The sequence below is a fragment of the Haliotis rufescens genome, unplaced genomic scaffold, assembly GCF_023055435.1.
Source record: "Haliotis rufescens isolate VD_foot unplaced genomic scaffold, xgHalRufe1.0.p SCAF_5, whole genome shotgun sequence".
Lineage (NCBI taxonomy): Eukaryota > Metazoa > Mollusca > Gastropoda > Lepetellida > Haliotidae > Haliotis > Haliotis rufescens.
The window spans coordinates 54,295,869-54,323,289 of NW_025964223.1; the positions used below are offsets into that span (position 1 = coordinate 54,295,869).

General features: G+C 41.0%; 2 protein-coding genes across 2 annotated transcripts; one reads left to right on the forward strand and one right to left on the reverse strand.

Annotated features, from left to right (window-relative positions):
- Window positions 1-1,374: 1,374 nt before the first annotated feature.
- LOC124125984 (lysine-specific demethylase 9-like) lies at window positions 1,375-18,349 on the reverse strand. The gene is made up of 9 exons (XM_046489410.2): window positions 18,164-18,349; window positions 13,981-14,093; window positions 10,967-11,071; window positions 9,908-9,972; window positions 9,243-9,335; window positions 8,569-8,802; window positions 7,503-7,559; window positions 6,319-6,386; window positions 1,375-6,038 (listed from the first exon to the last, which is right to left on the reverse strand). Exons 1-9 carry the CDS (start codon window positions 18,169-18,171, stop codon window positions 3,599-3,601), a joined length of 3,183 nt encoding a protein of 1,060 aa, XP_046345366.2. The 5' UTR covers window positions 18,172-18,349; the 3' UTR covers window positions 1,375-3,598.
- Window positions 18,350-18,488: 139 nt separating this feature from the next.
- LOC124125973 (glycerol-3-phosphate phosphatase-like) lies at window positions 18,489-20,906 on the forward strand. The gene has a single exon (XM_046489399.2). The coding sequence runs from the start codon at window positions 18,690-18,692 to the stop codon at window positions 19,764-19,766; it is 1,077 nt and encodes a 358-aa protein (XP_046345355.2). The 5' UTR covers window positions 18,489-18,689; the 3' UTR covers window positions 19,767-20,906.
- The last annotated feature ends 6,515 nt before the right edge of the window (window positions 20,907-27,421 follow it).

Genomic DNA, 27,421 nt, shown 5'->3' on the forward strand with positions numbered 1-27,421 from the left:
ACAGACACACAAGGCTCCATTACGGGTGTGTCCTGGAGTGACAGCAATGGAAATGATGCTAGGGGGTTATACAGTTTGGAGCTGTTTGTGTAACATTGTATCCTCCTGGATATCGTCTCACTGTGAAGATTCTGGATGTGAGGCTCAAGTGGGGATCAGGTGGTCAGACTCGGTGTGCATTTTATCAAATCGCGATGGTGTCGATTGTTGCTGTATAATATATCACTCGATGGATTGTCTGGTCCACACTTGATATTTGACAGACTGCCTTCATGTATGAGAATACACAATGCCACTTAGAAAGTGGTCAAATTTTAGTGGACTAGAGTGGGTTAGATTGCTGACTTTGTGAGCTGGCGATTAGGTGCCTTACTCTGGGAGTTAGGGTTCGAATCCCAGACAGGACTCCCCCCCCCCCCCCCCAAAAAAAGTACGAGAATCTGTACTTTACTAAGAAACTGTTATCCCAAATATAACATTTGTTACATCTGACCACTTTCTAAATGGCATTGTGTATTCATCACTTTCGGCCATTGGAGCGATGCCAGTGTCAGAGGGGTACACAAAGTATGTGATCTGGACTACCATCTCACTACTGATCATGTGACGAGTCAATATTCGAGGTCTACATTGAAATCGTAACATTGTATTGTTTCGTCACGTGGTACGGATTCACCAATGGAACTGCAAGATTCTTAATAGAGGTAACCCGTGAAGATTCCGGGATAGAATAGGTCTTCAGCAACCTATGCTTGTCATAAAAGGCGACTAATGGGATCGGGTGGTCAGGCTCGCTGACTTGGTGGATGCATGTCATCGATCCCAATTGGGTGGATCAATGCTCATATTAATCACTGGATTGTCTGGTCCAGACTCCATTATTTACAGACCGCCATCATATAGTTGGAATATTGCTGAGTGCGGCGTTAAACAACAAACCAAACCAAACTTAATAGAGGTATAATAATATCAAGTACTGATTTGTCTGGTATGGACCAGCATTTACAGTCCACAGGTTGGCGCGTATCCCCAACATGCCAACCTATAATATATTGTTTACTTTCTCTCCTAGATTTGGGACGGGGGGGTAGCCTATTGGTTAAAGCGTTTGTTTGTCACGCTGAAGACCCAGGTTCGATTTCCCACATGGGCACAATGGGTAAAGCCCATTTCTGGTGTCCCCCGCTGTAATTTTGCTGGAATATTGCTAAAGCTGCGTAAAACCATACTCGCTCACTCTCCTAAATTCGTGTAGTGGCGTAGCCTGGTGGTTAATGTGTTAGCTCACCACGCCTGTGGTCTGGGTTCGGTTCCTCTCTGAACCAATATTGATCACAGATGCTTTTTGCACACAATGGAAGAAAAGACAAAACGTAAAGGTATATCAGGCATTTAATAGCACATTTATGTACATGGAATACAGCTACTTGAGACAGATTTCCAAAGAATTGATGAGGATGACATTGCTCAGTAGTGCCAAGAAAAATATATTCAGATGAGTGACGTGCAGTTGCAAGAACAAGACTTGGTGCACAGCCAAATACTTAGTTCCATGAAAAGCATATCCGTTTAAGTGAACAGGTCATGCAAACCCAGTGTGTTGGTAAATGTTCGGGTAATGCATTGTTGTATAAAGTGTAAGTACATTTATCGGGACATGATCATTGTATCAGAGCCTTTAGCTGCCCTGTAAGGAATGGAAGATACTTGTATGGCACAAATACACATTATGAGGCATGCAATTTCTATTTTGATTATGGGGTCCTTGTGATTACGAAAAAAAATATTAACATGTATTCAACTAAGGTGCACCCTATAAACAGTGATTATGGTGCTATACCGTTGGCATCCAGGGGAATGGATATAATACTCATGATATAATAGACTAACATCTAGTCTCTGAAATGAACATATCGTAAAGAAAAAAAATTGTTCAGTTATCTTAATAAAAATATAATAAAAGGGAGCCCAGTGATTCTCTTCATTTTCAGATACTGCAGTAATCTAGACTTGCCAAACATTATAGACTTGCATGGGCTGTATTTGATATATATTTGTATCAGGGTCTGTGAGACAGACTAATGATATTATAACGTTGTTCAAATCCATCCTCTATGATCAAGGGTTTAGTATTGACAAATACCTTCATTTTGGAAGTGATATCAGCAGCCCTTCAATGTCATCACAATCTCTTGCTCATTAGCTTGAAATCAACAACCAATCAAATGCCTACTCTGACAACAACTTACAAGACATTCGCTGTTGTCCAGGTCAAGTTGGGTGCCGCTGGAAATGCTGATTGTTCCAATGATGAAAGATGTGTTGAAATTGTTTGGACCACTATATTTAGCATTGTGTCCTTTGATTGATTGTTTGTTAAATGCCACACTCAGCATTGTTCCAGCTATACGACAGCAGCCTGTAAATGTTAGCGTCTGGACCAGACAATCCAGTGATTGGTATTGGGGAATGATGACATATGCCATCAACCAAGTCACCAAGCCCGATCTCCTGATCCATTAAGGCACCCCTTACGACAAGCATTGGGATATGTTCCCCGTATGAGACTCTAAATGAAGCTATGGTGGTGAATTGGTCCATGGTATTAATCATTCTAGAATGGAGTAATAGTACAGTGATTATTCAAGGATGCAAATCTTGGTCTTGGTCTTGTGATGACAACTGTTGATATCTGAGGCTCAAAACCTACTTAACAATTCTCAAATGTGCATACGCACTTATTTTAACAGCCATGTTTTTACCTGTTTTGGAAAGGAATTCAAATTTAAACTGTCACTTTTTTTATTTGAAGCTTTACCAATAACAAAACTTAGCACTTTTACACTGAAAGATACAACCAGAATCTTTGAAATAAGAAAAAAATATGAATTAATCTGATAGAAAAGAAAGATCACAGAAATATTACTTTACATTTATCATGGTATGACAAAGAGTGGCTGACAATACATTATTAGCTGGACATTATGAAAACATGCACATGCATAAAAAGCAGGAACTTTCAACAAGATGTAGATCAAGGATGCACCTGTAAATTATGTGTACTTCAAGATAATTTTCAAGTGTTATTCAATAAATCCTGAACTAAAACAATATTGTTTTCATTCCGTTTGATGCAACCATTTTATTATTTCTTACTACTTTTCAAATACAGTTTCATGAAAGACATATTGTAAATGGTAAGCAGAGAGTGACTTCTAGTTCTTGCAGAAAGGTAATTTACAAGTATCATACAGAATATACAATATTGCTACCGCTAGCATTGTCTAGTATTGGCATTACACTGTGACACGCACCCTCAAAGCAATGACTGCAGAAATAAAGATTCGAAATACTCGTAGCACAGCAATCATGTTAGGGGGGTTTTCCCTCAGCCCACCCACTTTCAAATAAAAATGGATCAATCCCACAACACACATACTCTATACCCTATTTTGATGCATTTGCACAACATCTGCAAATTTGGATCAGTTGGTTGAAAATATAGTTGTCTATGTGTATAATCTGAAGCAGCAGTATTACGGGTTTACTGGAAAGATCCAGCAGGATTGTCCTACTGCTGATAGTTATACCCTGTAGTCTATATGTTCATCTCTGAGGCTGTATCAACACTGAGGAGGGGAGACAGTGGATAATTGGACTGCATCTCCTCGAGAATCCTATCTAGATCTGTTTCCCGGACTCCCCGTGAGGCACAATTAGGGTCTTTGTTTTCACAGTCATCATCAAGCACACTGTCAATGTCTGTCTCAAACACATCCCAACCCAAAGAGGGCCTTGTCTGCTCCACAACCTTCTCTGTGAGTGACCTTGAACAGGATGCCTTCCTGTCAAAGTTTTGACCTTGACCTTCTCTGTCACATGTCCCAGAAACTGGAGTTGTCTTCAAGATGCTTCTCACCTGCCCAGTTGGTGTCAAGGGGGTTCTGGGGCTCTGTGGTTTATCACCACTGGTTTTCTTAGCACTGAATGTTCTGGCAGGTTTCTTTGGCGATGGTGTTGAACGATTGACACAGTTCTGGTTCAATGATCCAAGCACTCGTGATACAGATCCAGATGAGTTTGAAGGCTTTCTCTGCATGTTCTCCTCACTGGACACCTCACTACTGGACCTGGATGATCTGTCACTGGCTAAACTGGACACCGAGCCCCGGTCACTGGCCGAACTGGACACTGAGCTACGGTCACTGGACGACTGTCTCTGTCGCGCCTTTTCAACTGCCTCAGCAACTTTGCTTTTGTTTGGCTTTGGTTTCAGCACTGGTGGCTTTTTCATTACCTTTTTTACTTCATGCCCTTCTGAGTTCTCTGATACACTGCTGGATGTAGAACTGGAACTACCTTCAGACTGCTTCATTTCTTGGATGGTCCTCTTTAGATGTTCAGCACTGTTTTCAGAATGATATCTGTTCCTAGTGTCGTGCTTTGGTGTGGTCCTCTGGTCAATAACATCTTCGGTATACAAGTTTGTGTTCAGGCCTTTACCGAGGTTCCGATGTCGTCTAGGGACATCTGCTGTGATGTCTTCGATAGAAGAGGCATAGGCAGTCTTCAGTGACTTCATCGCACCAGACAGTGCTTGGCGGTAGGTGAACACATCATCCTTCTCTGTACTTGTGTCCAGGTCTGTGAGGGCATCTGTCAAGTAGTTATGATTGGGTGTGTCACCAGTAGATGGGGGTTTCTGATCCATGCTAGCTTCACTCTCACTGGATAACTGGCACAGGTCAGGTTTGTGCAATTTGGACTTCATTGGAGGTGGGACCAGCACAGGCCCTACGGAGACTCTTCGAGAACTTGTGGACATTTCTTTGACTTGGGTAACCTGAACTGGAACTGCTAATACTGAGTTTTCAGGAGCTTTTGACTGATGATTTGGTTCCATGTCTTGTGGTGTCTCCTCTGATTCGTTAACTGCTTCCAGGATGGGGAGTGCTAATGGTGTGATGGGAACAAGGGTTGGAGGAGGAGTCTCGGTAGATGAACAGTCCAGAGACAGTAGGGATTTAGGTGTAGTACAACAGTATGAAGGCATGGCCTCCAAGACCTTAGATGACCTTGGAGTGCCACATTCAGCAATCAATGATGACTGAGAACCATAAGCTTCAATAGATGGTCGGTATTCATTCTCCATTGGCGGTGTGTCCATCAAGAGTTCTGGGGGTGGGGGTGGCAGGAGGGAGAGTCTGACTGGGGGATAGATGTCTGACACCAGGTCAGGAGGTGGGGGTAGGGTAGACAGATCTTCATCAAGAAATGCTTGGACTTCAGGATCCAGAATCTTCACCTTTATCTCGAAAGACTCTGGCTCAGATTCTTCATCAGATGAGGAGGAGGAAGAGTCTACATCTTCTTTTTCATCTAGTTTAGGATCACACAGATCAGGCATGGACACTGCCATCCTCATGGGACTTTCCATCTTTTGAGGACTGAACACAGATTTAGATCCATTGCTTATTTTTGCTGGAGATGTGAACTCATGGCCATTTTTCTTGATCGAGAACACGGGAGCTTCTTCAGCATTATTAATCACCTGGTACGGCCAGGTCTCCAGAGGTGACTTCCGTTTTGGAGGCAGAGGAGGAGGTGGCGATGTTACCTCCTCAACTACCTTTCCCTTCTCAGCAGACATCCGCTTCTTCTTGACCGGCACAGCATATATCTCTTCCACACTCTTACAGCCATCAGTCACTGGACGAGGACTGTCGACATGAAGGCCGGAGTCCAGACTCTTTGACCTTGATACTGATAGACTCCCACTGAAGAATGGGTCTGGGTCTGCATACAGAGGATCGTAGTCGGAGATCTCTAAAGGGTTGGCATCCTTCACCTCCTCGTAGGGAACGGAGGTGTCCAGCCTCACCTTGGTAGACTGGCTGGTCCGCTTAGGGGGCTTAGGTTTTGAGGATTTCTTCTTGCCTTGTTTTTCCTCTGATGCTGGGCTGGCCGGGGATACATTGAGTTCTCCTTTAGATGTCCATGACAACACCGTAACCTTGTAGGGATTGTCGTTCTTCAGTCTGTAAGATTGAAACAAGGAGTTAGTGACTATGGTTTAATACCACTTTTAGCAATATTCCAGCAATATCATGGCGGGGGACACATTGTACCGTTGAAACAAGGAAATTTGTACTTAACATCACTTTTAACAAAATATAAATCTACCAGCTATTTGGTATTCATAAAATATACATACAATACGTAAGGTAAAACTGATACAGTCGATATATTTAATACACATATTTTCTGAAACTAGTCACATTTATATAATAAAATATTCCAGCAAATTGAGCAACCTACTTTGATTTTTTGGGAGTTGTACCCTTACTCTTCTTCTTCTTTTTCTCAGACACAGGTTCAGGATTGTTCTGCAAGACAGAGAATTACACATTAATAAAATGTCATCCTGTTGGATACTTCATATCTTAGTTAGAGTGATTTCACATCTAATACTGAGGCCTGTAAAGTCCTCTAATCACAGAAATACTCCAGTCAGCAGAAAGCTACTTGAAAACATATTCCTGCAATATGGATGCAATATTTATTAGGGCCATGCAAACCAGTGACTGAAAGCATGAGCAACAATCGACACCATCTGGATACAATGATAACCAGGCCAGAGTCAGATCATGTGATCCCCATTTAAACAGCTCTTGTGAAAAGCATCAGTTTCTGGGGAGGTATCCTGTCATGGGATCCGCACAGGGCCAGCTGTCTGGACCAAACCCAGGTTGTAAGCAATGTGTTGGCTACTAAGGCAAGTGACTTGGTTTCAATTACGCCTCTGTTCCCCCAGCAGTCAATGGGTACCCTGTTGGGTGAGATGGTAACTCGAAATTTTCAAGCGCTGTATAGGCATCTTGCGGTATACTCCCCAGGGAGATGAGAAAGCAGCTGGAGTGCACACTGAACCGTTGACCAGTGTAACAATGGAGGTCCGTTTGGTTGTTTTAAGCTGTGATCAGCATCTTTACAGCTATATTATAGTGCCTGTACTTGGGCAAAACAAACCACAGCCCCCATTTCACACATGCGATCGCAGGACTATGAACTTGAAGAAAAGTGTGCATGCTTTTCTAGTTATTGTATATAGGCTGATTAGTTTTGAAATGCATGAAGTATGTTTCCGCCACATATAGATTGTAAGTATGGGGGCAGCTTGTGCCAGGCCGCCTGAGTCTCCTAATTTATATGGTAGTGGCCAGGATACATTACCTGACCAAGACCCCTTCCCCAAAGTGATTGTATGTTAAAGTATAGGAGTCACGATTGTCTCAGTGGCATTACTATTGCTTTGAGGGACGTTTTAGTCACACTTACTTGCAGAACAGTCTGCATGCTCAACAAAGTAAACCATTATGTTATGTGCTTTGGAAATGCGTGAAAGACAAGTATGTCGGCAGCCATATATGTACTCTGTGTTCACCGTTCATATATTCTGAGTTGCAGTGTGTATTTGTCAGCTAGATGTGGGCAGCCATTACCTTTTGTATGTTGCCATCTGTAGAACTGTTCTCTTTGTCCACGGCACCCGAGTCCTTCTGGGAAATACCAACAATAATGCATCTTAGTGTCACTGGTCACACTATCACATCATATAAGTTTACAGTTAGAAAAATTGATGACTTTGCTAATCCAAACTTCAGACAGTGCCTATAAAATCTTCCTGATTAATTTTCTGCAGAACATGCATTTTTCATCTCTAAGACCATGGATGCTATGCACCTCAATAAGGATAGTTAAAAGCAATGCACATCTATTTATCATCCAAAACTGGCTCCCACAGGAAATATCGCTTGGGCGAGATCAAGCCATATCTACAGTGTAGATATCGCTGCAATAAATTGCATCACAATCAAATGACATCACCAATGGCTCTGCTACTGTAGCTGTTAGCAGTACTTTTTACACTTTACACTGCTAATTACTGTCTACAAACTGAAAAAGTTGGAAGAATGATGTTGGATGATAAATAAAATCTCATCCTCGTGTCTTATCAAATATATCAACATTTTTATCAACTCGTATTGATATATTTGATATCAAAAGACACTTGGGTGAGATTCTCTATATACACTATGAAACTATTTACCACATCCAGCCATATTAATCACGATGACATGAGGTGAGTATGGGGTTTAACATCATGTCCAAGATTATTTCACACATACAACGATATGAGTGTAGCTATTTCTAGTGCTACACCACTGATTACCATGCTATAGATTAACATGGATGATCCGCTTTATGTCAAGTGTCAGGTAGGGCAACAAGTACCCATCTTTTACATTGGGCATGACACATCCAGGGGATGAACCACTGACCTTCACTCTCCGGGCAGACACTCTATCCACAGTGGTAGTTCAAGTAGACATGAAGAGGGTTAATATATGTTTTGGTTTGGTTTGTTGTTTAACGCAGCACTCAGCAATATTCCAGCTATATGACGGCGGTCTGTAAATAATCGAGTCTGGACCAGACAATCCAGTGATTTACATCATGAACATCGATCCACGCAATTGGGATACGATGGTTAACATGTGTACTCACGATGTCTGGCAGTTTGATGATCCGTGGTGTTGATTGAGGTGTGAGGGGGTCCCCTGGAGATTTGCCAAACGTGGAGAACGGAGAGTCAAGCAGCACAGCGCCCTCTAGGCTCAGGTCAATGGGGTGATGGAAGCCAGGGATGTCGGAGAAGGGAGACCCCTCCACAAAGCTGAACCTCTGCTGGTTACGAGATGGCGGCGGTGTGTCTGTGCCAGTGGAGCCACGGTAGTATTTCTGCGAACGACAAAATGATTTTGAATGAGATATGGCAGGAAATAGAAATATGTCAAGCAGATAGTCATACATTCGTCAAAGTGATAATACCAATAGAAGCATCCAGCATACTTTTTCTTTTACCATGTGTTGAAGTTTGAATATTTGTTTCACTTAGTGAGCATTAATGTTCCAGAGAAATAAAAAATAATTACCAAATAACAATTCACAATTCAAATGAGAAATGATATGTTCGATTGATAACAAGCTTAAGATTTTTTTAAAGCTCATGTTACCAATGGTTACTGGTTGTGTCTAATTGATCCCAAAACATTTTTAACCAATGACATGTCTGGTTGACTGTGATAAAACAATGTTAACATTACATGTTTATATTGCCATCGCTGGTTACTACTTCCTGTTGTCAGCACTAAGTGAGGAGACAACAGATTCTTCCATACCTGTGGCAGCTTTTTCTTGTTCCATAGTTTCATGAAATCTTTGAAGTACGTCTTCAACTTTGGGGACTTCAGGTCAGCAGCTGTCTTTTGCTTCTGATGAAAAGGAAAATTTGAAAATACTGAAAATACTAAACATTCAAAACCATAATCCTTTATTCAAGTTTTGACTGTCAATTAAACATAGGATTCATTGACATCAATACAGTTTGTGGTGTATTTTGAATGAATTACATATATATATATTCTATTTCAGAAATATGCCCACAAAATTAACAAACTGGTTCATATTAACATATAACATAAGATAACATATTTCCAAGAGGGAAATTTGTTAAATCTTTGCATGCTTGATATATAATTCGACCTGGGGTGGAATAGGTCTTCAGCAACCCATGCTTGCTGTAAAAGGCGACTCTGCTTGTCAAAAGAGGCGACTAGTGGGATTGGGTGGTCAGGCCCGTTGACTTGGTTGATGCATGTCGTCGTATCCCAATTGCGTGGATCAATGCTCACGATGTCAATCACTGGATTGTCTGGTCCAGACTCTATTATTTACAGACCGCTGTCATATAGCTGGAATATTGCTGAGTGCGGTGTTAAACAACAAACCAACAAACATCATATAACCATTCCATTTATTGTGACACAGATGAAGGTTCGCTTACCTCTTCTTTCAGCCACATTTTGAACTCTGCTTGCTTGCTCAGATAGTCCTCCATGGATATCATGTCTGAAACACAACAGGTCACATGTACTCTCACACAAGTAATACAATACCTACATACTCTATATACCGTTTTCGCCGTAATAAGCGCCCAGGGCGCTTTCAAAATTAGAAATAGGGGGCTCTTATTAGAATGAATTTTTAAAAAAACAAACAAACAAAACAGTTAATAGATCGTAAATTTCGTGGTTTATGCTGACAGCCTGAATTGATACAAAAGAAAAGTCTGTGTGTATTATACACGACAGATATATTTTTCCAGAATTTATTTACCCATAATTAAGGGTGGATATAACACACGAGTGCGTATTATACACGAATAAATAAGTCTTGTGTACATTGATTAATCGGAAGGGGTGCTAATTGGGATTGTTCACTAGCCAATATATTAGTAAATATCACCGTGGGCGCTTATTACGTCAAATATGGTATTACATCTATAACTATAGTCTCCTACTGATCAACCATCATGATGACATCACACTATTGTTGTTGCAGATGATCCTTAGCCAGGAGACTGTCTCAGTGGTCTAGTGGTAGAGTGCCTGCCCGGAGAGTGGAAGGTCCGCAGTTCGATCCCTGTCCGCATCATAGCGTGTGTGTGTCTGCTTGTACAGTCCGGACTGATGCCGATTTATAGTGCAAGCACACTGAGATACTATGCCGCAGTTTAACATGAATACCCCACTCAGACACAGTATACTGACTCCGAGCCGACCAGTCCTTGTTTTAGCCCCTAAATGCCGAGCACCAGACAGGGCAACAACAAGTACCATCTTTTAACGTCTTTTGGGATGATGTGGCCAGGGATCTAACCCCTGACCTGCCACTCTCCGGGCGGATGCTCTACCACTAGACCACGGAGGCATTCTTTAACCATTAGGCTACCCCACCCCAGAATAAACTGAATAATAATAATGAATAAGACATGGCGCTAATTAAGACAGTTGTGTCAGAGACACAAGTATTGTTGCCATGGCAACTAGCCATCGGAACTTACTGTTCTCTATCTTCTTCTGCTGTTCCTTCTGTTTTTTGCGGTCTCGCCTGATTGACTTGCGGGCGAACATTCTCTGTTTGCGACTCACCTCAGCAATCTCACCATCTGGCAACAATACAAGGACAGTCAGTGGTCACGTTTATATTCATCACCATGGTCCATGTTTCACACAAATCTAGTTTCTGTTTCGCTCAAATCTTCACAGATTTTTCATTGTAAATTTAATACACCTCTGATGAACATGCAGAATGATGCCCACAACTTGGCCATGGCTTCTCTAAGTATAAATGTTTTAATTTGGAACAAACATTATTATTACTTTTCCATTTCAGTTATAAATACATTAAACTACGTTTATAACCAACACGCTTATAAGGATATAACAAACTGTATTTTGATCCAGTCCCTTTGTTGTATATATTCTTATAACAAACTACGGTTAAAACAAAAATTAGAGGCCCCTTTGAGTTTGTGATAACCATAGTTTACTGTATCTCCATACAACCATGATAACATGCACAGTATCTACCATGGATTTAACGAGACCTGTTCAGAGGCTGATATTCGGCTCACAAGTCTGCAGCAAATGTACATCAAAATTCCCAAACTTGAATTAAAAATCTCCCAATTCATGTTAATAAAGCTTTATCTAATGTTATGGCTTTGTACAGGTAATTTGTATATCACTGATAACAGGACCAGTATAGATGAAGAGGCTCTAAAGCTTTGATTTACACTATTGCAATGAATCCAGTGTTAAAATTAATATCCAAATTTAGAAAAGATAAGAACTTTTCAAAATCCCAGTTTTGAACAAAAGAATATTTTCTCAATTTGCCTGCCATGAGCACTAGTTTAGACTCTCAGAGAAATCCCTGACCAAGCTGCTCTGTTGACTTGACAGTATAACAGTAAAATCAGAAAAAGGCACAGGCCTATGTAATCTCCCCACCAGCTTCAACCTTACTTCACCAGTTTGCAGTACATGTGTCTATAAAAGCACTGAAAGTGTACAATGTGCACACCATGCACCTACCACAGACTAATATACAGTTGGGTGTGGTATATATGCCACCACAAGACAATATGCCACTCCCACTTGACACCTGCACAACTCATCTATCACCCAGGGCATCCACATCAAAGCTTGTTAATTACATAAGCCCATTGTTTTAACAAAGGGATCTGCATAAGCTGAGACTCTGTGCTGTTAAAGGGATGTCAACAAGCTAATCTGGGGCAATATAACAACAAACTTAATTGCGCTTGGGTAATTAAATTGGGTTATTACTTTCCTGCTTGATGAAATTATGTGCTTACCATCCTTATAACCTATAATTGGGATGTGCAATAACAGCTGTTTAGTGGCTACAGCCTGGACAGTCCCAAAGAGGGTCAGGTCAGCCGAAATTACAAAGGCAGAAGGTGACCTCTTAAAAGCAATTAAAGAAGTGTTGTCAGAAAGAACAATTCTGTTTTTGAGGTAGCTACTGATACTTTTTCCCTCACATAACAATGTTAAATAGTCTGTCACACAGACCCTGAAACAAATATATCCAATACAGTCCATGCAAGTCTATAATGTTTGGCAAGTCTAGATTACTGCAGTATCAGGAAATCTGAAAATGAAGAAAGTCTCTGGGCTCCTTTTTATTATATTTTATAACTGTAATTTAACAACTGTTTTTTTCTGTAAAATATGTTCATTTCAGAGACTAGATGTTAGTCTAAATGTTAAAGTAAATAATTTTTATCTATTGTGGATAAAAAGTGTTAGGGAAATTAATTTTTTCAGAAATTGTATAAATCATTTTTCAAAACGTTACAATGACAGCAATGTAGGAGACTTGTTCAACTTGCTGGAAAATTTGCAAAAAGAAATTATAAGGAAGCAAACTTATGGATGTCAACTTCTTTATTATTGTGAGTGAGTATGGTTTTACGCCACTTTTCAAGCCTCAAAGTTGTGACTAAAATGGTCTGCTACTACTTGTACTGGCAGATAATTCCTACTCAAGTTAACAATGAATCGAAATACATAAATATTAACATGATGATTAATGATTAATGTAAAGAGCATTTTATTTCATTTGACAATGCTCATTGGATAAGCAAGCATATACCTATATAATCTAGTAACATAAATTGCACCATTGTTCGTGTCACAAGTAATAAAAATCAAGTACAGTTTCCACTAATATACAGTTCCAAGACTAGTGCTATGACTTGTACATCTAATAGTTATTTGATAAAAGATCATTTCAAATGCTTTTGGCTACCTACACTATTGACTTGACTTCTTAATTTTACCTCTGGCTACCTGGAAAAAAATACTTGTAGCCCTATGGCTACTTGGTAAAAATTTTAACTTTGAGACATGCTTTTAGCAATATTCCAGCAATATCATGACGGGAGACACCAGAAATGGGCTTCACACGTTGTACCCATGTCGGGAATCGAAAGGGTCTTCCGACCGCTTTAACCACTAGGCTACCCGACCGTCCCTCTTTATTATGAGGAACACAACGTTTTGGAGTATATGCTTACCCCTTGATCACGTGAAACGTCAGCATGGTCAGGTGAAAGTTGACATCTACAAAAGCTCCTACTTACGTGTATCACTTCTGAATGCCTTTCAAAGAAATTTATGTTTTTCCATTAGGATAGAAAAAGCAGAAATGGTTGAGAAATAACTGGATTTTTTTCTGGATTTTTGTCTTCAAACAGAGCAGAATGGCGAAAACACAAGGTTTTACCATGCATGCTATAGGTCATAGGATTGCAAAAACTCATTAGTCTTTAATTTTCTAACAGTGAGAAGTATCCCTGACTCCGAGTGAGTGAGTGAGTGAGTGAGTATGGTTATACGCCGCTTTTAGCAATATTCCAGCAATATCACGGCGGGGGACACCAGAAATGGGCTTCACACATTGTACCCATATCGGGAATCGAACCCGGTTCTTTGGCGTGACGAGCGAACGCTTTAACCTCTAGGCTAACGGACCGCTTCCTACCTGACTCCGAGCTGGACTCTGATGGTGTGGCCCCATCCTTCTGTGGAGAGTTGATAGCGGGGCAGGAGATACTCTGCTGGGACTGCTTCACCAGGTTTTCACGACGCAGGAACCTGCAACAGTCAACTCATACACTCACATTCACATACATAAAACATTTATTACCTACGAGGGCAAACATATCAGGGTTCATAACAGTCAAGTGTGCCCTAGGGTCATATCATGTCGTGAGAAAATGGTGTATTGTTTCTATCATCAGGACGGCATTATTGACGTCATTCGAACCTTATTGTGAAATGAGGTCGGAATGATGTCACACTAGAAACGACGTCATAGCTGAAGATTGTTGACGTCATTCGACAAATTGTGGTTCCGCTGCTGCGACTTGCTGTCCTTATAAATGAACACTAAAATTTGTCTCTGTATGTAGACATCTTCTTCGGTAAAAAATAGAACATTATATTCGTGTTCAAGTCTTTCTATGTTTACAACACTCGTGCCTAAATTCCTTTATTTGTTGGCTCTCGATCAGGAAATACTGGAATTTAGATACTTGTGTCGTTAACATAGTATGACATGAACACGAATATAATATCCTCTACATACAGCAAACTCAATCCTCATGGGTTCCAGGTAATGTTGGGACGAGTTGCGTCCCTCGGACATGCCAGGCCCTGTGATTATGGGTTCAAAACCTGGTTCGCCAATTGTCAGCATCACACACTTGCTCGTGGGTTTCAAATTGGTAAATGACAGACCTGCATCTCTTTGGGTTTTCTTCCCACATTAAGCTGAGTCACTGTGATGTAACTGGAATACTGTTAGAAGCAGCGTTAAATCCAACTGACTCACTCACCCATGTTGTGTGAAGGTTAGTTTCAGTTTAGCATAGTTAGTGTTTGTTTGTTGTTTAACGCCACACTCAGAGCAATATTACAGCTATTTGACGGCGGTCTGTAAATAATCGAGTCTGGACCAGACAATCCAGTGATTGACCCCATGAACATCCATCTTAGATTCTACTCAATTTGGATACGATGAAATGCATCAACCAAGTTAGCGGGCCTGATCCCGTAAGACGCTTCTTCTGACAAGCCTGGGTTGCTGAACATGCTGAAGATCAATACTAACCCGGACCTTAGTGAGTAGTTGGGATGTAATGATTCACTGAACATTCAGTGCATCTCCACGAGTAATGTAACATTATGTAGCATGAAGTGATGCATGGATACAAGAAGATACACATATTAGGGTGATATGTTAATTGCATAAAATTAATTGTAAAATACTTTCTGCTTGTATATGTACAAGATAGGGCTGGCTATCGATAAATATCGGAGAAATAACTTTGAGCAAATAAACAAAAATAATTCCAAAAGAAATCAACATATTTCACTCCACTGGGTAAGTGGTGGCACATTTATGCAGGGATTACTTTGTGGACATTTGAGATATAACAAAAACAGATGCTTTCCGTCTTCAACAATTGACATTATTGACAGTTTATGTAAGTTATTATCGGTGACACAATTTTCATATCGATAATCGTTAATTTTTCTTCCCACAGACTATAATTCTGATTATTGATTTTTTTGGGCCAGCCGTAGTACAAGAGGGCAATATTCCCTAACAGACTCAAAGCTACTAAATTTGGCAGGACTTCTGTTCATTCTAATAATGATGGAATGTCTCCTGGCATGGAAAGCTTGTAAAGCCCTGCAACCATCCTTGTCAATACAATTCTAATTGATAGATTTCCAAAGAGTGAGTGAGCGAGTATGGTTTTACGCTGCTTTTAGCAATATTCCAGCAATATCACGGCGGGCGACACCAGAAAAGGGCTTCACACATTGTACCCATGTCGGGAATCGAACCCAGGTCTTTGGCGTGACGAGCAAACGCTTTAACCACCAAGCTACCCGACCGCCCCAGATTTCCAAAGAAGTTCCACAGTAGATAGATAGTGTTCGGACCAGCGGTGTTTAGATGTGTGCAGCGTCAACAAATAAATGCCTAATAAACAGCATTCCTGTGCATAATAATGAAAACTACTGAGGAGAAAAAACAACATATTAGTTTCTATTTACAATCGATTCATCCAGATGATTTATGTTGACACTGAAAAGAAATTATATTAAAAATACAAATGTTTTCAAAAACTGGCGCCTGCTATAAAATGTGCCGCTGCAGGAAATGTTTAGTGAACCAATAATGAAAGCTCTCAACATTGCTGGTCTTATTCAGTGACGTCGCATGTAGAGATGATCGATAGATCACTGAGAGGAGCTTATACCCACACGATGAACCCTGACAGTCACAGGGCATTGTTTTGCCACTGTATCTGGCAACACAATTAAAAAAATTATGTCACAGGGTATTGAGATGTGTTTGAAACATTTGTGGTACTGTATTCTAAAGGCGGGTTAAGATTTATTGTAAAAATACATAGCAACAGCATGAATTATCAGCATCACATACAAAAATCTAGGCAATGTTTCATAAATATATCATATGAGAAGGAAATCTTTATGACAATATAACAGAAGACCTTGGTCTAATGGCCATGATGTACTGGTGAATGTAGACTAACATATATATTTTTGATAGAAACAAAAAACTCAATTCAAATTAAAAAGGAGCCTTTTGAGGTGGGAATAGCCTTGCTTCATTTAGGGCTTTTGCATCAAAGAAAGGGCTGGGCTAAAGGTGAAATAATAATATGGTTCGAAGGGACTGTGCCAAGCCTAAAATGAGACGGGTTATAGCGAAAACGGCACCTCAGCAAAACGTCACCGGGCGAAAACGGCACCGATTGGTGAAAACGGCACCTCGACTCAAGCGAAAACGGCACCTCGACTCGAGCGAAAACGGCACCTTATTTTTTTTTTTACGTTGGTCAAATGAATGATATTAAACTTACATTGTAACATGCAAAGGCCAATAATTGTGAGATGTTAAAACAAGTTTACATTAGAAATTAGCCTCTTCTCCAACTATAATCCAACTTAGCTTATACGCAACTCAACTTATGGTGAAAACATAACATGCTTTGACGAAAGATAATAGAAATTAAACTCACATCGTCTCTTACAAACACAAATAATTGTGAATTAAAACAAATAAGAAATTAGCCCCCTACTCCAATTTACTCACCGACTTTTATTCACTATACGCTTTGAAGTTTTAAGTACCTTTACTCAATTTAAGCTGAAACTGTATTTAAGAGGCCTAACATGGTGCTGTCAGATCACAATTATTCACAATGGCCTTTCGATGTGTTGCATGCGAGAGGAAAGACAGAAAAAAAATCAACATGCTGTATCATGTGATAACTGTGACCAGTGGAACCGGACTTTCTATGGCCCGTTATAGAGAAATTTGCCGTACTGACTTCCCTTTCCGCTGTGTGAAATGCGTAGCTCCCGTCATTGAAGAGGTGATCCGTAACTTTCATGTCAGTTGCCAGTCAGAAGATGCTGAAGAAATGAGAGTACCAAACCTATCGGAAATTCACATTACCGCTTCAGATGTACTCAATACATCAAATACCATGTAAATAAACCCTATATATTACTACAAAAATCGTTGTTATCGTTATTAAACATAGAGGTTCCGTTTTCGCCCGACACATAGTAGCCGTTTTCGCCAAATGCGGTGCCGTTTTCGCCAGAGAAATCGGTGACGTTTTGCTGAGGTGCCGTTTTAGCCTGCACCCAATGAGACAATGGTCCATTTTTTTGCATATTAATTACACTACATAAATAACGTAATCATATGTGATATCATCATTCAGTTAAATGTCTTGTATATTCTAAGTGACACTTTTCAAACGCATTCTGCAACTTGTTCATGTGTGTTGAGTTAACTCATTTATACTATAAATACGCGGATTGATATCATTGATCATGTGATTCCAATTTCCGTTTTGAATGAGATATCTTTACATTGTTTACACTGGCAGTGACATTGTATCCGTGGATTGTTTCAGTCTGTAATGTCATACTGCGACAACATATGATCATTACATTGTGCGATTATGTGAAACAACGTTTGTAAACATCCTTCGCTCCAGTTGCTGTGGTATAACGGACAATACTGCAAACACCGTGAGATCTGCTCTCTGCATTATTGATCGCACTCAAAAACGTCGCTGTAGGCACGGTAAAGTTTATACTTGCTTTACCTGAACATCTTGTTCAATAATACATGTAATCCCTTTCTGTATCATCAATTGAGTATTTCTTGTGTTCAAAACTTTGAGTTTCGCGGCCAACGCAGTAACTGATGACGAGGTAGGCACGCTTCTTAATTGTACTATCTCCGTACGACTACTTACAATTCGATTTTTTTTTGTAATTAGTTTCACAATTATTGATGTTTTGTTTGATATGTATCAATCAATAAAAATAAGATGTTTATTACTTTACAAAAAATTCATATACACATGATGTTTATACATGGATTAGAAACATTCTCAGCTATGTAATGTATGTTTTTGAAATGTGTTGTATTTAAGCTGTTTTGCGCGGTACGTAGTTCACAAGCACCTGGCTTTACAATATTTTTCACAGAAAACGAAGGATAAGACTCCTCCTTTCGACGCTGATTAATGCTCTTCGAAATTGACACCTCATATTAAGATGAACACGCGATGATGAACTGGATTATCTAGGTTATCTGAACTATAGAAGTATAATACCGGTGTTGAAATGGCTTTTAACACTATCAGCTATGCTAGCAGACGATGGTTTGTACGAAGTCGATCGCTGTATAACGTATTGCACAGAAGTGGAATACCAGTTATAGCTCAGTCAAGCACCAAAGAAAAGTGTTTAGGAGGATCCGTTGTTTTAAACGGAAGAGCATTTTCCACTTTAACCATCAACAATAAGAACATACAAGAAGTGAAAGTAGACGACACCCGCGACATATTGTTCAAGTATGACACCATCATGCTCGACTGTGATGGTGTTTTGTGGGAAACTGACCATGTTACCCAGATTCCAGGAATTCCACAAGCAATGAGCGGCTTACGAACAGCAGGAAAGCAGATTCTGTTCGTCACAAACAACAGTATTCCTGGGAGAAATGCACTTGTTGACAAATTTCAGCAATATGGTTTCAAGGGTTCTTTTGAAGAAATCTTCACGGTGTCGTATGCCGCAGCAGTGTACTTGAAAAATGTTGCAAACATTCAGGGATCTATCTATGCTATTGGCACACCTGGCATGGAATTTGAGTTGAAGGAATTAGGTTTAAAGTATTTCGGCTTTGGACCAGAGACCGAGGAACCAACAAGAGACAATGATAAGCTTCTCGCCATGAAGTTGCACGATGATGTTGATGCAGTGCTGGTTGGATTTGATGAGTACTTTGACTATATCAAGATGTACAAGGCTGCAAGCTACCTCACAAAAGCATCCTGTCTTTATCTTGCGACTAACAAGCTTGAAGGTGGCGTTATGATTGGCCCCAACAGGAGACAACCAATCACAGCAGCGATGGTTCAAGCAGTATCTGTTGCTGCCAAGAGAGAGCCAACAGTTGTTGGCAAACCTGATCGTCATATGTACCAGTGCATACAGGCCATGTATCCTAACATTGATAGATCCAGGACCCTGATGGTTGGCGACAGTGTGAAGGCCGATATTGGGTTTGCCAAGGAGATTGGTGTGGACTCAGCTCTTGTTTTGTCTGGAGCAGCCAGCTTGGCGACAATTGAGGACAACCCAGGTCTAGAGCCTGACTATGTTCTCCAGTCACTGGCTGTTCTTGGTACCAGTTAATCTTGGACCGCAGGCTGTAAACCTTTGTAACCAAGGACGTATTAAGGCAGGGATAAAAAGTTCCCTCTGATCTACCTCAGGCAATATCACTTGTGTCTTTTTTTATGCATGGTGGTGTAGGATTGACAAATAATGATCAGAATATTCAGGGTGCTGTGATTCAAGTGTATTTACCATCTTTTATCAAAACTACACTACCTCTACAAATTTTATGAAATGTGATTTACAGGAGTTGACCCTGCGTATGGCAGAAGTATGGCTGTGTGGCATCAGGCAACAAACAATTTTTATGCAGATTGATTATTTTGTGGACATTTGAGAAAAACAAAAACAGTTACTTTCCATCTTCAGCAATTAATGCTGACAAGAGCAAGTCTGTTTTGGTCAATCTAAACTCTTCATTTCATCACAATAGTTTATGTAACATATTATCAATGACACAATTTTCTTATGGATGATCATTTCCCATCAATAATGATCCCGATTATCAATCTTTTTTAACCAGCCCTTATACAAGAGGTCTAATCTCGAGCCAATATCCCCTAACAGACTCAAAGCTACTAAATATGCTCAGGCCGGACTTCCATTCATCCTAATGAAGATGGGATGTTTCCTGGCATGGAAAGTGTTGAGTTTGTATACATCATATCAAGACAAAGAGTATAGTTGGATGAAAATATGAACCAGTTTAGTTTGTATTTAATTCATGGTTCAGTCATGGTTTTAGTTTAAGGCTAAAATTCTCCAAACTTCTATTTTATTCCACAATTAGCGATATTTTTAGTACCAAGTATTTTAAATATCATTAAAATATTGAATGTCATATTGACTTGCATTTTTAATCAGCAATAAAATGGTTTCCAGTTATTATTTAGTGGACACTAAAAAGTAAACCAAGCTGTTGCCTTACTGATAGGAAACTTGATCCTATTCGTACAAAACACATTTGGACTCGTCATACTCATGAACTAGGAATACAAAGTGGACGCGTTTCTTAATGGATAACAACTTCTTTCATATTCTGTTATAGAGATGATTTAGTATAGATCCCTGTGCCTTTGTGAAACAGGGCAGTCATGCTTGACAACAGTGTAAAGATTTATGCCAAACGTTGCTATAAAGATTGTGTCAACTTTGTCATCTGTCGACTTCTAAGAATTGTTTATCAAGCAAGTAAAGAATACGGCAGAGCTCCAGATAACTTTTTGAGCAATTGAGTTTTTATTCCAGGATTTCTATTGTAATTGGGTTATTACATTTTTCATTGGGTTTTTATTCCAGGGTTTCTATTTTAATTGGGTTATTACATTTTTCATTGGGTTTTTATTCCAGGGTTTCAATTTTAATTGGGTTATTACATTTGCCATTGGGTAACCAATATTTCTTCACTGATTTAATCATCACTCTATTGGGTTTTCCCAAAACTAGTGGACATTTTAAAAAAATGAAATAATGTTTTAGATGTATATAACTGTTCTAAATGAATAGGCTTGACCGGAAAAGTAAATTAGCTCATAATTGTGTTTCGGAAATTAGCTCCTTTGTACGCATGCTGGAAAAGCTTCATTGGGTATTTACGTGTGCTGTTTTGATAATTTGAGTTTTTCATTTAATGCATGCGTTTCTGTATGCAAGTTATTTGAAAGTATTTTGGTTTTGAATATTAAAAAGGGGTTGGGGGGGGGGGGGGGGGGATTTTACGCTGATGCTGATCTGTAGCTCTGAATACGGTAAACTACGTTTATGACGAACACACTAATAATGAACTGACAGATATAACAAACTGTTTTTTGGTCCCCACCATTTGTAGTATACATGTATATTTGTATAAAAAAACAGTCAAAATGCATGCAACAACCTACGATAATTACGAACTAAAATTAGTGGTCCCTTTGAGTTTGTTATAACCATAGTTTACTGTAGTTATATACACATACAATAATCCTATTTTTAAAAACTCTTAGCATATAAACATCTATGTAGCATCTTTAATATATAGGGGATCAAACATCTTTTGATGAAAAGAAAAGATGCAAATGCTTGATACATCATACATGGTTGGGGCCTTCATGATTTAAATTTGCATAGATTGATTGTCAATGGATCACACATTCTCAGCTTTTCCAGACTTTAGTCAAGGACCAACCTGTAGGTCCCATGACCAAATCATGGAAACAAAGGTTTGAAAGTGTTTTTGAGTTCCCTGATGTATACTGAACAATTTTGACTTGGGCTGCCCCCTTGAAAATTAAGGGGTCAACAAAGGTCAAACAGGGGTCAAACTTCAAATATGATGTAATTGTGTCGATATGTAAATCAAATTACTCGTCCAGTCATAAGGAACCTAGAAATATATAGTTTGTTGTACTTCCCACCTTAAATGGGGGAGCTATGGCCAAAAACGTTGAAGGGTCAACTAACTTTTGGCAGTCGGTGAAATTCACAAACACAGTTAACATTGTCTGATTTTCATGATTTTAGTGTCTAATAATATGTTTTCTGACAAGACAAATTCAACCAAGGAACTTTTAAAAGTAAAAAGGGTTACCTTGACGTTGAAAATCGAAAATGGTTGCCAAAAGGGCTGCACGAAGAATTGTCTTGCTTAAGCAAAGTCATTGGAAACAGGATCCTTGGCCAATAATGCAGCATATTTCAGAATCCATTGTCCAGTAATCCTTTTCTAACCTTACTTTAGTGCACAGTTCATCATCCGACTCTGTGTCATACCCATCAGATGCAGAGTCGGAATCACTGTCACAATTACTAGTATCTGAATGAGTGAGGGACTACGGTTTTACGCTGCTTTTAGCAATATTCCACCAATATCACGGCGGGGGACACCAGGAATGGGCTTCACACATTATACCCGTGTCAGTAATCAAACGTGGGTCTTCGGCGTGACGAGCGAACCATTTAACCAACTAGGCTACCCGACCACCCCCACTAGTATCTGAATCTGTGTCTGATTCTACAGAGCAGTTTGCTCTGGCGCCACTCAGGTGTTCAGGCAGTGCTGGCTGTGAATACCGAATTGGCAAACATTTGCCCTCTCTTAAGCTCCAACCATACTGTAGAGGAGATGATGGGGCATCTGGGTTCATAAAGTTCAACATGATGAATGCCTGATAGTTGGCTCTGGTGACTTTCAGATTATGCGAATCTCTATCAGGAGGAATATATATGTATGTGTGTGTGTGTGTGTGTGTGTGTGTGTGTGTGTGTATGATAGTAATCTGCTCCATGTCTTTGTGAGTTTGTGATGGATAGAAATGACCATGAACAATGCTTCGAAGATGAAAGCAGAAAGCGCATCTTAAAAAATGAGAAGATGTTGTTGACTCACACAAGAACCGTCAACTCTGTGAATAGAGTTAGAAGTTCCCTACATGCATTGGCAAACCTCACTGAATCTTCTGAAGGTCACAAGGAGTACTCCACAACAGGGTTGTTGCTGGATGAGCGCGGGGTACAAGACTTAGACAATTGCATCACAGAATTTGATAGTGACCCGTTCGACCCTACCAAGCCAATCTTGAGGTCATTCCAGTCAGGAATTGTAGCATCAGATGCACTTGTCAAAGATGTTGACACAGCACACGAGGATGGTGAGACTCTAGTGCAATCATTCTTTAAAGAGCGAATGTTCTCTGATGACAAACAGTTTGATACAACCATTCACAGAAACAGCAGACACAGCTTCAGCAAACCACCAGTTGCCATAGACGCATCAAAACAGAACGTAACAAAAACGGATGCAATTGAAAACAAAGCCATGGCCGAGATCATCACTTTGGCACAGGACTTAGATGATGGTTTTGTGCTATCTGAAATTATGGAGTACCGCATGACAGAAGAGTGTCTCCCGATCTTCAATATATATTGAACAATACGGAAAGGGCAAAAATCAAATTTGACTGAGAAGTCCAACTTTCTTCAACTGGACTTACCAAACAGATACATTGCCCTAGTAGACATGGGATTCATTTGGAGGCTGTCAACCCCATCTGCTGAGGATAGGGAGATGCAAGATGAAAGTTCTTATACGTGGGGAGATTATGCCGCCCAAATGTTTAACCTTGTTGTCCAACGCCATCCTAAGGCTTCCCAGATAATATTTATCAGTGACCCATATGATCTACTCTACAGCAACAAAGACAGTGAACATGAACGGCAAACAGGTGAATTGCCTTTTGTTGGTGGGACCAGGAACATTTTCATCAAGAGAAATGATGAACTGCCATCTCCTAGGCACTTTAACAACATGTTCAAGAACCCAGTAAACAAAATACGCCTGCAGCAGTTTCTGAAGACTGAGTTCAAAACCTTGTTACTCCAACATCCAGAGACCAGATATATGTACTCCGTAAGGGAACGCTGTAGTGATTTGTCCACTGATGAGGAGATGGGGGAGTTCGCATGTCAGCATATTGAAGCAGACACTATTTTGGTGTTCGGCACATCAAATTGAAGGAATTGCAGGACTAAAAAGAAAGATCAGCAATGTTATCATCCCATTTCACGTCTACACTGGTGCAGATGCAATTTCTAGTTTTTATGGCCATGGCAAACCATTTGTCTTTGCCAGCGCAATGAAAACAGAAGAGGCACAAGAGCTACTGAGAGAACTTGGGAAACGTGTTCCAGTGACACCACAAACTCACAAAGACATGGAGCAGTTTACGATCAAATATGTATATAAGGATAGAACAAGCAAGACACTCGCAGAAGCTAGGGCCAAAAGGTGGGAGGGGATGAAGGGGAAATCAACTCTCAGGATTCCTCCTGATAGAGATTCGCATAATCTGAAAGTAACCAGAGCCAACTATCAGGCATTCATCATGTTGAACTTTATGAACCCAGATGCCCCATCATCTCCTCTACAGCATGGTTGGAGCTTAAGAGAGGGCAAATGTTTGCCAATACGGTATTCACAGCCAGCACTGCCTGAACACCTGAGTGGCACCAGAGCAAATTGCTCTGTAGAATCGGACACAGATTCAGATACTAGTGGGGGTGGTCGGGTAGCCTAGTTGGTTAAATGGTTCGCTCGTCACGCCGAAGACCTGGGTATAATGTGTGAAGCCCATTCCTTGTGTCCCCCGCCGTGATATTGGTGGAATATTGCTAAAAGCGGCGTAAAACCGTAGTCACTCACTCACTCAGATACTAGTGATTGTGACAGTGATTCCGACTCTGCATCTGATGGGCATGACACAGAGTAGGATGATGAACTGTGCACTAAAGTAAGGTTAGAAAAGCATTACTGGACAATGGATTCTGAAATATGCTGCGTTATTGGCCAAGGATCCTGTTTCCAATGACTTTGCTTAAGCAAGACAATTCTTCGTGCAGCCCTTTTGGCAACCATTTTCGATTTTCAAGGTCAAGGTAACCCTTTTTACTTTTAAAAGTTCCTTGGTTGAATTTGTCTTGTCAGAAAACATATTATTAGACACTTAAATCATGAAAATCAGACAATGTTAACTGTGTTTGTGAATTTCACCGACTGCCAAAAGTTAGTTGACCCTTCAACGTTTTTGGCCATAGCTCCCCCATTTAAGGTGGGAAGTACAACAAACTATATATTTCTAGGTTCCTTATGACTGGACGAGTAATTTGATATGCATATCGACACAATTACATCATATTTGAAGTTTGACCCCTGTTTGACCTTTGTTGACCCCTCCCCAAAATGCCCGGGATTTTCAAGGGGGCAGCCCAAGTCAAAATTGTTCAGTATACATCAGGGAACTCAAAAACACTTTCAAACCTTTGTTTCCATGATTTGGTCACGGGACCTACAGGTTGGTTAGTATTTAGTTGGCACTTGGTGGAAGACAATCAAGGATTCAGAACCAAGTGGCCCTGGAAGGCAAATTGGGGAAAAAGTCATTATATTGTTCAAAATTGGGATTTCTAAAAATTCTTTTTTCCCCCTTAAATTTAGAGGTGGCTCTATAATGAAATCTGAGAGTTACTTGGATATGAGACATTCAAATCGCTGTACCGAGTTAGGTGGAATGATGGTTTTCTTTAATATCGAGATTCTTGATACTTGCGATACCATTTGAGAACGGCACAGAGTCATTTCAATGGTATCTGATCCAATCTGTAGTAGCTGTTGAGTCAGGCTCAGATGTGCCCGACCGCCTCCGTTGTTGAGTGGTAGAGCGTCTGCCTGGAGTGCAGATGTGCCCGACCGCCTCCGTGGTTGAGTGGTAGAGCGTCTGCCTGGAGTGCAGATGTGCCCGACCGCCTCCGTGGTTGAGTGGTAGAGTGTCTGCCTGGAGTGCAGATGTGCCCGACCGCCTCCGTGGTTGAGTGGTAGAGTGTCTGCCTGGAGTGCAGATGTGCCCGACCGCCTCCGTGGTTGAGTGGTAGAGCGTCTGCCTGGAGTGCAGATGTGCCCGACCGCCTCCGTGGTTGAGTGGTAGAGTGTCTGCCTGGAGTGCAGATGTGCCCGACCGCCTCCGTGGTTGAGTGGTAGAGTGTCTGCCTGGAGTGCAGATGTGCCCGACCGCCTCCGTGGTTGAGTGGTAGAGTGTCTGCCTGGAGTGCAGATGTGCCCGACCGCCTCCGTGGTTGAGTGGTAGAGTGTCTGCCTGGAGTGCAGATGTGCCCGACCGCCTCCGTGGTTGAGTGGTAGAGTGTCTGCCTGGAGAGCAGATGTGCCCGACCGCCTCCGTGGTTGAGTGGTAGAGTGTCTGCCTGGAGTGCAGATGTGCCCGACCGCCTCCGTGGTTGAGTGGTAGAGTGTCTGCCTGGAGTGCAGATGTGCCCGACCGCCTCCGTGGTTGAGTGGTAGAGTGTCTGCCTGGAGTGCAGATGTGCCCGACCGCCTCCGTGGTTGAGTGGTAGAGTGTCTGCCTGGAGTGCAGATGTGCCCGACCGCCTCCGTGGTTGAGTGGTAGAGTGTCTGCCTGGAGAGCAGATGTGCCCGACCGCCTCTGTGGTTGAGTGGTAGAGGGTCTGCCATTTTCTGACATCTCAACCCGAGCGTCCAGTTGGGTCAAATGTTTAACCACACTCGACCTTACAGGTTGTGATGGAGTTTGCCGCTTATCCTGTGAAGAGGTGTATTTTGACCAAGGTTTATTTGGGCAACCAAGTGTTCTTCCTCAGAATCATTGCCCAAGTGCGATTGCCTCACATCACGTCGAATGACTGGTCTAACTTAGACTGCCTGGCTATTCTGGTAGTACTTTTGGACTGCATCCATAGCTGCTTCCAGTGTTCTAAGTCCCAGGTTGGAAACATATTTGGCAGCTTTTATGTTAGCGCATCCTTGGCAGAGTCTCCGCACCACTTGTTGTTCAACGAAGCCCTTTGGTAGACCTGTAAAGGCAGCCATCGCTACAGTCTTCCAATGACTGTCTGAGTCCTGACGAAGATTTGGAAACAGCAGTCTCAGCAGGAGACCGTTTCCTAAACAACCTTTCTTAACCATTCCTACGAAGGAGGCCAACGGGATCGGGTGGTCAGGCTCGCTGTCTTGGTTGATACATGTCATCGATCCCAATTGCGTGGATCAATGCTCATGATGTAAATCACTGGATTGTCTGGTCCAGACTCGATTATTTACAGACCGCCGTCATATAGCTGGAATATTGCTGAGTGCGGCGTTAAACAACAAACCAACCAACCAACCAACA

Excerpts from the sequence above, each read along its gene's own strand:
- LOC124125984 (XM_046489410.2), bottom strand. Across the intron at positions 9,973-10,966 it reads GCAGAAGAAGATAGAGAACA|ACATGATATCCATGGAGGAC; the intron begins GTAAGTTCCGAT and ends GTTGTGTTTCAG. Across the intron at positions 6,387-7,502 it reads CAGATGGCAACATACAAAAG|AACAATCCTGAACCTGTGTC; the intron begins GTAATGGCTGCC and ends TCTGTCTTGCAG.
- LOC124125973 (XM_046489399.2), top strand. The coding sequence starts at position 18,690 with ATGGCTTTTAACACTATCAGCTATGCTAGCAGACGATGGTTTGTACGA.